General features: G+C 45.2%; 1 protein-coding gene across 2 annotated transcripts in view; it reads right to left on the reverse strand.

Moving 5' to 3' along the window:
• LOC144726318 (prolow-density lipoprotein receptor-related protein 1-like) overlaps window positions 1-13,828 on the reverse strand; it is a 267,656-nt gene that overhangs the window by 145,007 nt on the left and 108,821 nt on the right. For both annotated transcript variants that reach the window (XM_078605048.1, XM_078604959.1), the window contains exon 6: window positions 3,097-3,360. In XM_078605048.1, coding sequence (XP_078461174.1) covers window positions 3,097-3,360 — 264 coding nt within the window. The remainder of the gene's footprint in view (window positions 1-3,096; window positions 3,361-13,828) is intronic.

Consider the following 13,828-nt stretch of genomic DNA (forward strand, 5'->3'; position numbering starts at 1 on the left):
TAATTGTTCATTGAAAATGTAATTAACGAAGGCAATCATCAGTCTAATTATCTGTTTAGCGTCATTTTAATTAGGTGTTCAGTAAATGAGAAGCTGTGAATACATGGAATATACATGTTCACATTCAACTACTTCTGAATGTATAATTAGTTTGGGTATACATCCCGACAGAGCATATAACATTCAGAAATGCATAATCTGTGTTGATTTAGGAATGATATTTAAACGGTTTAATATGTGAAACAATACCAATTTATTTAGTATTAAAATTAACGTGCGTATTATTTTTTCCCACAATTAAATGTATACCGATGTATTGCCGAATGGTTTTCTTTCGTGAAAATAAAGCATACACAAATTTTACGTTTAGGTTGTATTATTACTCCCACTGAACCTGCTCATGTAAGCGCATACTTTAAAACATTTCTGGGCATCGTAGATATACTGTCCAAAAGATCGGATAGTGTTGTTTGCCTTGTCAGGGCTCGTCAACAAATGACAATCGTGGGGTAAGCCCCCCCCCACCCTAACAGGGTAAGAGCGGGCAGCCCCCATCCCTCGATAATTCCATAATCTCTGACACCAGCCATTGAATTTCTCTCTACCATCAGCCCAGACTGACGGGTGCCATCGCTCACATCCCAGAGTCACTGCCCGGCACTATTGCATCAACATTCTACAGCAGAAATCAATTAGCGGCGGTGGTGAGTGCACAGGCAGCTTCCAGCTCGCATCTGATGGGCAAAATCCATCATCTAGCAATCAGCCGACACACAAAGACCCCCCCCACTCCCCCTCCTCTTAATAACAAGAGCTCAAAAAAAATCAGTAGTCGCAGAAACGATCAGTTACCCAGACAACACTCAATGTCACTTGCTCTCAGTAGATGCCTGATGTAAATTGAACGTGTCATCTTTGCCGAACGAAATTGAATAAATAGGGGTCTAACTTATTCTAGTAATTGTAGCTGACAGCATTATTTTCGTAGTGGTGTGGGACAGTGCTTTGAAAACCGCATCTCACGAAACGTCTCCTTTCTGTTCGCGATGGCACCCTCACTACACCGTGCGCATGCCCACGCATGCTTTAAGCATTTTTATTAGGGATGGTGTCGCAAGCTGAGAGCTCGTTTTCATGTAAACCCAACGTGACACGATCGCTCGCTTTGCATATTTATTGTGTGGGCTAATCCCTCAATTAGCGTGAGAGGTCAAGAGAAAATGCCACATACATTAAAGAATGGCAGATGCCTATTAGTGGACTAACGCCGATTCAGACGAAAATCTGCGGAGCCGAATACTATATCGAGATTACGTGATACGTCAAAAGGTCTGCTTCAATACACCCTTAGCCTCTCAGCGTAACGCTGGTTTTAAAACAAAGCAAAAAAAATCCACGGAGCCTTCTGGGGATAGCTAGACGCTTGCGGAATACCCACCGAGTTCTCTAGGACAAAGAAAGCCGCTCCGGCACCGGCGTGCCGTGAGTCTCCAATTAGCTCACGGGCCGGAGCAGAAATTGCAGCCGGCCGAGAAAAAAAAACCTCAGCAGCACCAATGCGTTTAAAACGGCGTGCAAGAGTGAATTATTTGATAACCCCAGCACTTCGAATGGCTGTCCCCTAATTTACTGCCATTGGCCCCATTAAGAAATTGGGACCCTTAAATTGGAACCTGTACAGTTATGCCACCTCAGGTGTTGAAAAAACAAATCTGGTCTAGGCTCACAGACAAAAACAGGTTCAATCACCTTGTCGAAGGGTGGACCCGGGTGGTCTCTCCGACATCAACAACAACAACAACCGCCATTTGCCACACCACGGCGCTTGTGCACGTTAAGGCCACGTGAAGTGTCGAACGCCCGTTGGTCGGTCACGGGATAAACCGAGGTGCCATGGGTTGGCTGACTGAGATGACTGGCCGATGCACCACCTGTGCCCCCTACTGTGCCAACTTGCTGTATTTTAAGCACCCGGCGCTTCGCTCGTTGTTGTGAGCATCGCTCCTCTGCCTCCGTTGTTGCTGGAGGGCGACTGCCTCAGACTGCCCAATAGCGTCCTTTACGAGCCTCCTCCACAGACGCTGATCTTGACACCACTTGTACCGGTCATCGGCAAGTCCACTCAGCTCCACATCCTCTTGTACCATTCCATTTTTTCTCTAGCCCGTGCTGCACCCATTTAACCCCCTCTATCCGGCCGAACAAAAGCTGTTTAGGCACGCGGTGGCTGGGCATGCGGGCTACGTGACCCAGCCAACGCAGCCTTGCCTGCTCTCTCCACTGCCAGTGTCACATACAACGTACATTTACACAGCAACAAGGGAAGGGGGATTGCAAGTGTGGGGAGAAGCACGTGATTTATAATGTGGCGATGGAAATTTGAAGGTATTGTTTTGCAGACACGACAAATAATCCCGTATAGTTAGGCCGGCCACGGCACACGAGGGGGTAAGTGGCCAGCACCACGCCCGGCCGCCTTTGTCTCCCCAGCGACGAAGTTTTCAGACTGCACCAGGGACTAATTTGAGACTGAGTCGACCTAGGGGAGAGGCCCAGGACAGGTTCAGATAATCGTTACTGATGTTGGACGTGAGTGAGAATAAAACTTGGGTTGCCACTCTACACACACACACAAAGACACTTTTTGGGTGGGGAGAGGGGGAAGGAACCTACGGTGCTTTATATACACTAGTTTTAGGTACGGGAAAGGGACAAACATTTACTGCCAGAGGGAAGTTTTAAGTCTGGGCTTGAACAGGATGAGGGAGTCAGCATTGCAGGTGACCAGGGGGAGGGAGCTCCAAAAACCAGGGGTAGCAGAGAGAGAGGGTGTCAAACATCAGTTCTCCTGTGTGTGTTTTCGCAGATGTGCCGTATCGATCTCTCATGTGTTTTCGGGTTGCACCGCACACGCGTTGTTCGACGCCACGTCTGGCGCAGGGAGATTGGTCAATTCAGTTTCAATCCAGCTTCCTGCAAAAAAAAAAAACCTACCAACAGGTACGTGGAAACGAAACGTCGTGCTCCATGCCGAGGAAACACACGCGGTGACGACCGGGAAAAACTGCGTCGCTTAGGGAAGAAGCAACGACCTACCGTACATGACGAAGTTGATGTCAATGACCGTCTTGCTTGAGAAGGCCCCGAGGCTGGACATCTTGGCGCAGTGCAAGACCCCGGTGGGGCTGGTCGCCGTGCGGTTTGCCCAGCACACCTTCTGCCCGGCGTAGCTGAAGTCCATCGTGCCCGCGGCGTACGCGGCCACGGGACGCGCGGACGGCACCGCCGTCCCGTTGAGGTGCATGGGCACGATGCTGGATGTGCTGGACACCACCAGCAGCGCAGGCGGCTCCGAGGGCTCTGCACTCGCGTGAGGATCGTCAGATGTATTAGTGCGGTGTTTTGTCTGTCTGTATGTGTGTGTGTGTGTACGTGTGTGTGTGTGTGTGTATGCATGGAGCGGTGGTTTAGCAGTTAGCGCGCTGCTCTCCGAACCCGACGAATAGAGTTCGATTCCCGCTTACGGCCAACACCAGTGACGGATATCTGAACCGGTCCTGGGTCTCCCCTAGGTCGACTCAGCCTCAAATGAGCACCTGGTGCGGTCCGTAAACATCGCCACTCGGGAGACAAAGGGGGTCGGGCGTGGTGCTGGCCACCCACCCCCTCGTGTACCGTTCCGGACTTCATAGGTGCTCGCTTAACAGCACTTTCCCCAACAATCTGTTCAGGCTATACAGGGGATCTTCGTCTTTGTTATGTATGTTGAACTTATTTCACACCGTACGTAGCCAACCATGCTAATCAGAGGCTTCCTTTCGTTTTTCCTTCAGTTTTAGGTAAAGATGCTGCGGGAGGTTGGAGTGGTCAGTGCACTGGACTTGCGATCCAGGTTCCGCCGGTTCCAATCAAACTCTGGGCCGGTTGTGGGATTTGGTCCTCCCAGCGCGGCAGCTAAAGAAATGGGGCAAGTTTGTTAAATGTCCCACCACCATTATGCACCCAACAATACACATGGGTCACAACTCGAGTTCGTTGATCGGCAGGTCCGCGTGCGGTGGGGTAAAGTGTGGGTACTCGCACCTCTGACAAGATATCTTTGCAGCACGGCAGAGTTTGCAAAAATACACCATTAACGGGGCTCTCTCTTGAGCTCCCTCTCATGAAGGCCCTTCCACCACCAGTGGCTGGAGCAAGGCATTGCAGGGCTGCACTATTACCACCTTACATTTTATTTTGATAGTAAGTCTTCAGCATCCCTATGCTCAAATTAGCAATGTGACTGACGGTTATCTCTGTTCATGTGCACCACGGTGGTGAGATGTCATCTATCTCGCCTGGTATGCAGGAGGTCGTGGGTTCGATCCCGACCCTGACGCCTGCTGCTGTATATTTGGAGTTTGCTTGTCTCTCTCCCCATGGTTGCGTGGATTTTCCTCCGCATCCTCTGGGTTTTCCCTCCACATTTAGAATCAACATCACGCATTTAGAGTATCTTTGGCTGCGATAGATTTCCACGTGATAAGCCACTTCGTTTAGCTATTATTTGTGGCTAGGTCGCTTTTGAAAAAAAGCTATTTAGCTCAGTGGGTCTTACCTCGTTGAATAAAATAAAAAGGAGTAATGACGTGCAGCCAGTAGCACTAATTCACCAATCCCATGGAAAAGGTCGGTCTCTAGAAATGGTTATCCACTGTTCATTTCGCACAAGGTTGAATAAAGCCACGACCAGCATCTGCGTGTGCAAACTCACCTCTTAATGATTTACGTTCTCACAGACATCGTTCCATCCAACTGGTTATGCTTGGAAGTGATCAATTGCCAGAACATGAAATGATAATAGCGGTATCATAGAGCGGTGCCGTCTTGTGTTTTGCCATGAGACGGTGCCACATAAAGCACGCACATTAAAGCAAAAATTCACAGGCATTGCACCTTCAAGGCACTGCAAATATTACGCACGTGATTTGGTGTTGATAGTAGTGGGAATAATTAAATGAATCTGTTGCAGTACAACGTAGACAGCAAATGACAATACTGATGTTATAAGTCACTGAAGGACAGCACACCAAAGGAGCACACCCCCGATGGCACAACCAAAGCGGCACATTCCATTATCACCGTGCTCAACACAGCAGCCATGCAACCAATTACCATCTACTGCCTCTTATCATAATTAATACAGACCTTCAAATTAATAAGACAGATTAAAACGCATGTGCTGTCATAAAGTACGTGCTAATATTAATTCAATCATACCGATGCAATAAAGATCAACCAGATTAAACGTGGAAGTGTGATTTTTAGTTTGAAGCTTAAAGATCTAGCCAAATAAATTCCCTTGTGCTGTGCGAAAAATGCAGAAATACGATCCAATGTACTCTTCTCTGACAGTGTCTAAATGCATCTGCATCTCCCGATGCTTTGCGTGAGAGAAATAAAAATGAGCTCTATGCACATCAAAACAAACGGATCTTGAGCCCTTGACTTCAACAAGGGCAGAGTCTCAACTCGGCATGGGTTCAAGAGGAAGAGAATTGGAGACCCCAGGAGCAGCAGGCGAGAAGATGCGACCTCCTATGGAGTGAAGGTCGGCTTTGGGCAGCCCTGTGAGAAGGACGCCTTTATTGCTGGAGCAAAGACAACGGTGCCAGAGAGGTGAGTAGAGTGAGAGTGGAGGGGTTCGGAGACAGGGGCAAGACCAAGAAGAATCTTTAAACAAAAACACTGCAATCTCAAAATAAATCAGTAACTTGACAGGAGGCCAGTGGTGAGAGATCGTAGCACTGGAGTGATGAGATCACGTTTTCGTGTACGGTCAAGGAGCCTTGGAGCACCATTATAAATGATCTGTAAACTTGCAGTGGGGAAATGTGGGAGGCCGACGAGTAGCGAGCGACAGTGGCCCAGGCGAGAGGCAACGGAGACGTGGATTGGGGCCTCGACAGCCGGTGGAGCCAGGCAGGGCTGTGCGTGGGCGATGTCACGCAGGTGCAGGTGGGAGGCCTTACGGACGTGGCAGATGTGGTGGGTGAATGACATCTCCGGATCTAAATTGGCCCCAAGGTTTGCCCACCATTTTGTTTTTGCCAACGTAATATTCGAGTCCTGGAGATGCAGACGTGGCTTGGAGGCTTTATTTAGAACTAACATTTTACCCATTTGAAGAATCTCAGCTTTGGCAGTTTTTAGGAGGAAAATTACATCCAATCCAGTTATAAAATTCCATCAAGGCAGGTTTCAAAATTGTACATTGAGGATGATTTACATGAATTCACAGGAAATGTACAGCTGGGTTTCATCAGTATAAAATTACATCCCACCTTAAAAGTGGATATGATTGCACCCAATGGGGAGAAAGGCAGTGGGTTCAGTAAGGAACCCTGAGGCACAACATAAGTGAATGTTCTTTTTAGAGGAAAATGTACCCAGAAATGTTACATAAATATAACGATTTAATAGATAAGAATAGAAGGAAGAGAGTAACAATGCCTGATATGCCTATGCATATCTGAAGGTGCTGCAGAAGAGAGTGGTGGTCTGTAATGTCAAATGCAGCAATAATAACGAGGAGGGCCAAAATCGTGGGAGACCCACGAGCGGCAAAGACGAGGAGGCCATTGAGCACGTGTCAAAGAGCTGTCTCCGTAGAATGCCTTGTTGAGAATCGGACTGCACTGGATCACAGAGATCATCGATGGGCAAGATTAGATACATGGCAAACAAAAACAAATATTTCTCAGAACATCTCCTGAAAAATGTGAGGTTTGAGATAGGGTGGCGCTTTAATAGAATGTCAGGGTCAAATTTGTTTTTACTTGTATGGGCGTGACAGCATCTAATGTTAGTGCAGGGCAAATATCAGTAGAGATGTGGAGGCGTTAACTGCCGGAGTCGTGTATGCTACTTGAGTGGGTGGGCAATGTGGGATGAGTTTTGAGGGAACCAGAATGGAAAGCGACTTCTTCAGTTTGGAGATGATGATGATGATGGTAATTACAATGTGGGTGACTGCTGGACGAACGTCAGGAAGGGGTGAAGGACAGGAGAAGCGAGCAACAGGGGAGGCAATTGTACAATGCTAATTTGCCACTTGTAAAATGTTCAACCTTTTATGCACAAAAGGAAGCCAGCTGCTCAGACTCGGCTCCCAACGCGGGTCGGGGAAGGGACCAGGCACTGGGGTTGAAGCAGAGCACTGCCGACGTTGCAAATAAAATGTATTTATGCTGGAGGAATCCGATGAGCTACGAAGCTCTTTTTCACAGATGTCCAGTAGGGGCGGGTGAGAACGTCACAACAACAAACAGTACAAAAAACACGACAGTCGTGAAAGGTGCAAGAAAGTACAAAAAAAAATCGAAGTCAGACTTATTCTTTTTTTTTGGTGCTGCTCGATAGGATTCGATTACGATCCTTCAATATCTGACGAAGAAACTTTCAAACCGGACCTTACCCATTGACTTTCCAGCTTGCGACCAGCATGTTGTTTTAAAATCCTTTATATTAAGTTCACTTGCTTGCACGCTTACGACCGTGCAAATCTTTCGGTCGTTTTTTAACCCACTTCCTGTGATCCAATCGATCTGACATTTTGCACACAGACTCGTTGTGCGTGACAATTTATTTTTGTGAAAAAGAATTTCCAAAATTTTCCACTTTTCAGGAAAATTTTTTTTTAATATTTAATTTAAAATACCAATGTGATAAAAATGAAACTCTTACTCAAGAAAAACAGAAATGAATAATAAAAAAAAAACGATGCCACGCATATAAAGGATTTATAGTGAAAAAGTTAGTTTTTACGGGTTAATTTTTTTTTACCTGGGAGGTCTCGAGTGAACTGGGTGCCGAAGGATTTTGTTTTGTCGGCTCACAATACCCGTGTTTAGAAAGGAACAAGGTTGTTCACAGTGCTGCTGTAGTGTTCGATGGTAGGATGAATTGGGTCAGTACAATTAGAATCAATTGACGATATATGGGAGTAGATAGTTGACGGAGATAAACATTGAGTGGGGCGGAAATAAATGTTAGTGAGGAAAGGTGGGAGGGAGCGGACTACTGGAAGCAACTGGGGAATTTGAAATGAGATCAAGGCTCCGAGAGTTTGCAATAACCAGATCCAGGGCATGACCGTGGGCGTGAGTGGGGGGGATGACACAATTTGAGCAATGTAACGGATTCAAGGAAAGACTGTAAACTCCGAGCAGTAGGATTGGTACAATCATCAACATGAATATTCAGATCACCTGCAATGATAACTGGGTTTGGAGGTGAGACCCAAGAATGAGAATTCAGATAATAAGTTTGTGGTGGATTGATATTGGACAGGGGAGGCAGACGAAGAGAAATATACTTAAAGTATTTATGTTGAAAAAGGTTAAGGGAACTAAATTTAAGGTCAGGTTTAGAAAGAATTGCTAAACCGCCACCTCTAGTAATAGAGCGTGCACGTGCTTCTACCTTCAAACCGTGGGGAACTGCGTCGAATGAGAGTTGATCTACGGGAGAATGTTAGGTCTCAACCAGGCCAAGAACATCAACGTTTCCCTCTTGGAGGCGATAGAAATAAGGAGGGACTGAAAATTATTGATCGACGTCATATTTAATCGTGCAAAATGAATGGGTGGGAGGAAGCTGATGTGCAAGGTTAATAAAAAAAAATACGTTTTTGAAGGTTTTCAGACAGATGGCATGAGCTTTAAACACCTCCGTCATATTAACTCAATTGGATGAGGGTAAGAGGCGGGTAATGGAGATATTACGCCAAGACAGGGGGAGTCAAATAAAAACTGCTGGTAATTTTGTTGTAACAAGGCTTCTTCGCTCAGGGTCCCCAGGTTAAAGCACCAAAATTTGAGCAATAAGTGGAACAGAAGAAGTACACATATTTCATCTAAGAAAGCGGTAGAAAAATAAGGTAATAAGGTAAATAATGCATGGCATTTTTCGCTTATTACGTTCCTCTTCAAGTTTGCCGAGGATTTATGAAAGGGCTGTACGTGTAACGTAGTGCCCTTGTTTTAAAAAACGATCCAATTTGTGGGTGTTTTTTTTTCTTATTTCAAGCCGACACCAAAGCCAAAACAGTGATTAGAAACCGCTTCGACTGAAAGCACTGCACAGCGGACAGAATACTGCACTCACTGCTTAGCTTAACAACACGATTGGCCGCTTATCTCAGTGGGGACATTGCATGAAAGTTGATGGCCCTGAGCCAGTGGTGGAAATACAAAATTTAGGGCCAGAAAGTCCGCATGATGGATCAATGTGGACCTTGAATTATCAAAACTCTTTGTTGTTGTTGTTGCAACAAAAAAAATGGCCTCAGATTCCAATTTGACCTTTTAAATATTACAAATTAGTGCGAGTTCGAATTAAACCTGCTCTGCGTGAACCCGCCGCCAGCCCCAGGGCGAAGATTCCAAACTGCACCGGGATTTTGGTTGATCACTCTGTGCGGTTATTCATCGAGCAATTTAAGCACATCCGTGGCTGCTACTCGCGAGGCCCTAAGCTGATCGTGGCAAAGAAATATATTCAGTGGATTTTCCTACCCTCCGAATATTATGGCAATCGGAAAGTGACTTTACAGACCGTGCCGTCTTACAGTCTACGTATTATGGCAAGTGTAGATTGAATTTGTACCTTTGTCTAAAACGTTACCAGATTTCAGCGCAATTGTCAGTGGCAATAACATTACGGTATCCGTTTACGATGTTCCACATTGGTAAACTGTTTATTGTATTCAGAAATAAATGGCCAATAGATTAAAAAAACCCCACAACACCGAATGAGCATTAATTGAATTTTAATGAGAAAACGTATTGAAGCTGATCACAGTTGTCTGCAAGGTAAATGCTTCGTGACTCCAGACGACATGTTGATTATTAAAGAGCCACATAGCTCGTTTTACATCTTGCACTTTAACGTGCATCTCTTGCGCAATTCTGGTTTACTTAAGGAATAATTGATTCTCTATACCTATTGCACAAGTGCAATTAATTCCATGTTATTTTCATCTCTTTTTCATTACCTGTTGTGCGCACAATTACAAATGCTAAATATTTCACCAAATTCTTGGATCATTACTGGAGGCATATTTTGACAAAATGAAAGGCATCCAGGAAAGTGGGGGATTAAATTAAAACATGTAAATGAAAGCCATTCTCCTGGAACACTATAGTAACATCATTTTCATGACCTTTAAAAAGGAACTCATCTCAATTAGATGATCGCTTATATATTATAGTAACATTTTGGAGGTTTAGTATTAAAGACATTAATCTTTCCTTTATAACCATATAATTGGCACTTTTAATTATCACTGAATATTGCAGTTTTATAATTAAAATGTGACGGATGCTCTTTTTCTTCCAAAATATGTTTTACAAGCAGCTGTAGCTTGACTGAAATGGTGTAATGCTGAAAGCTAAACCCTCGTATAAAGTACATTGGATTAAAGGTAAGCATTATTTGAGAAGCCAGCCTACGCTATACGCGGCGCCATAAACCCAAAGAAGAGCTTGCGAATCCGACAGCGTGGCCCCACGCCCGTTATCAAGGCAAAGCTTTAACGCTGCAGCTGTTGAGATAGGGTGGCTTAGGTGCAAAAAAAAATGTAATATCACGGCCAAAATGACCCATTACATAGAAGTGGGAGTCTGGGGCTCTTCCACACCAAGCGAGTCCCTGACGTCTTGAGCTATTCCTCCTGCAGCAGCGGCAGCAGCAGCAGCAGCAGCAGCGGCAGCGGCAGCGGCAGCAGCAGCAGCAGCAGCAGCTTTCCACTGCTTTCAGAGATATGGGAATTTAAACAAAGCTGAAGGGGGGGGGAAAAGGACGTGCATAAACATTCGGCCAACCATACATCTTTGGCTTTGCTGGAAAACAACAGCTTTTACTGCCAGACACGTTTACGGTTCTTATTTATCTTGTGTCCGTGTCGCGGAGAAGCGTACATCGTAGTCAAAGTGCAAACGTGCCGCTGCCCGAGTTGCATTTCTCGATACAACTCCGTGAGCCGATTCCACCGGCCATGTCACTTCGCACGGCCAGGCCGAGCCGCAAGGCCACCCGAATCTAATGTCACCGTGGCATCAAAGGGGTCCTTTAGCAAACTTCCGTCGCTTTCTCGACGAAGGTAAGCACGAGAAGAACAGACACGAGAAGAACAGGCACTGAGCGCCGTTCGCGGACGCTTCCAGACGCGTAGATCACGCGCAATGAATATTTCATTTGCATTGAATAAAGTGGGCCATTTGAAGGTGAAATTGCCTCCGAAAATGGGAAAATTGAATACAATTTTAATTTGACGCCTTGTCGCCGGCAGGGCGCCGGTAGTCAGTCCTGTTTGTTTACATGCTTTAACATCGAGGGTTTAGGGGCGATTTGCACGACTGGCACAAAGTGGACACACCTCCTCGTGCACTAATACCCACCTGTACACATCACACACATGCACCGCACGCACACCTGTAACATCTCGAAAGACACATGAGCACATACTATAGAGCAACGACAAAGAAAAATATCCCTGCATATAGCCTTAATATAGTTTGACACGGAGGCTTTCGCAAACCAATATGCACGTGGCATTAAAGCCGCCACCACCCGACACAGCCAATTAGTAAAGTTTGTGACGTAAACAGAACGTGTCAAATCGTGCCCTAGTAACATGTACTCGTCACGAATTGCATGCACTGCTAATTAAAACATGTACTAGTATTGAATTGCCACCTTTGGTTTACGTGACAAACCTTAGGGGCCCGTCCATAAATGACGTCAAGGAATTTTGGACGATTTTTAACGCCCCCCCCCCTCGTCACACGGCGTCACAAAAAGTCAGACCCCCCCTGAAATATGACGTCACAAAGCTCTGCCCCCCCCACCCCAAAACCATATTTCCATTTTGAAAATAAACATGCTTCAAATCGCTTTAAACTATCGTCATTGTAGTGCGTATTTAATGCGGTGCTGCACACTGATGTTGTAGGAGTGTTGTTATAACAATTAGTGTTGTTATAACAATTCTATATTTATTAAAAGTTGCGCATTTTGATACGACGTCACATTTCAGCTACTTTTGTCTCCCAAGTGTCCATGTTTACACACTGGACTGGGGTACACATTTGAGGCTGAGTCGACCTAGAGGAGGCCCAAGACCAGTGCAGATATCCTTGACCGATGTTAGCCGTGAGTAGGAATTGAACTCGGGTTTGAAGAGCATCGTGCTAACCGCTACACTACCACTTCCCAATCCTGCTCCGCAATATGGGGGACCTTTGTCTTTATACCATACATAAAACTCACACACACACACACACCTGTAGCACATATAACCCACAGATGTACATATACATTAGTACACTCATCTGCTTATAACACATGCACACGCACCTATACATATGTCACGTAGGTAAAAAATATAATTAAAATTAATAAAAGTAATAATAGAAATAAAATAAAGAATAAAAAAATACATATTTTATTAGTATTAAAACATATTTTATTATTAACTATTTTTTTTATTTCTATTATTACTTTTATTAATTTTCATTTAATTTTTTACCTACGTGACTTTACCGCAAAAACCTAAGAGTATGAATCCTTGCAGTCACGAAAGCTTCAAATCTAGAATTATACACATGTCAGCGACAAGCATCTATCAAAAACACCGCTGTACGTAAGAAAGACACCTGAGCCGATCGCGATTGCAACGGTGTAATTCGCAATGAATCGCGATCGCAACGAGCTCGTACGTAACGCGCTCGCGTGTACGCGTCCCCCCTGTGCCTTCACGTGGCCCGAGTCCGACGCACGTTCACAATTCATTTGCCCCGTGCGTCGTACGCGTTTTTTCTGCCAGCTGACACGTGCGATGTCACGTGCCGGTGTGCGGCAGGCCGGCCGCAAAGTGGACGTGCTGCCCGTGACATTGTAAGCCACTCAGCTGCCATCTCACAGCGGGGTCTAGTGAAGGCTTGGCGGATCGACGAGCCCGATTCATGAATGCACGCGGCCCTAACTCACTTGCTGTGTAGGAGCATTCGCTCTTGCCGAAAGGCACGGCATTATGGTACGCCATCTGTGCCGAAGGCAATCCTTTGGAGTTATGGGTAATAAACGGTGATACGTTTATTTGCATTGCAATATGAATTACTCTTTCCTTTTTGCGTTCAGTTACAACGGCAGCCTATCTTTGTTTAATAGGGAAGTGGTCTTCTCTTTGTTTGTGAAGCAAAGCGCCTGGTTAGTACGTTAATAATGAAGAGTGCTGTTAATAATTATGCGGGCCGGTACATAACGCGGATGGGGAAATGTTTTATATTATTTATATACGTTAATAAATTATGTGTATAAATGTTTTAACGCATTCATATGACGTGCGTTTCCAGCAAGACTTGCAAACACGGAGATGCATGTTCATGTGCGGGTTATGGCATGTTTGCTGGTATACATTGTTAATTTAAATAGTTGCTCTTTCGACTTAGCAATATTATGTAAAGTAGTGTTACGGAATGTGTTGTTAATACACGACAGTAGGGGTGTGAGAGCACGTGAATGAACCAATATCGTAGTTGTAAGCTCACAGTACATGCACTCAGTGGTGTGTAGAATAATCCACGTGTTTCCATTTGTATTTGCTGTAGGAAGTGGGGTTCGCATGATCCTCCAGTAGAAGTAGCTACATACACCACAGCGTCAAAACACACCCTTGAATTGCGACAATTCACTGCATCAGCAGGGATAATCGGCATGCACCTCTGGTATAAGCAATGTTGCCAATGTCACCTATGAGAGATAAAATGTATTCGTTTTTTTGTTG

The sequence above is a fragment of the Lampetra planeri genome, chromosome 1 (assembly GCF_965212315.1).
Source record: "Lampetra planeri chromosome 1, kcLamPlan1.2.h2, whole genome shotgun sequence".
NCBI lineage: Eukaryota > Metazoa > Chordata > Hyperoartia > Petromyzontiformes > Petromyzontidae > Lampetra > Lampetra planeri.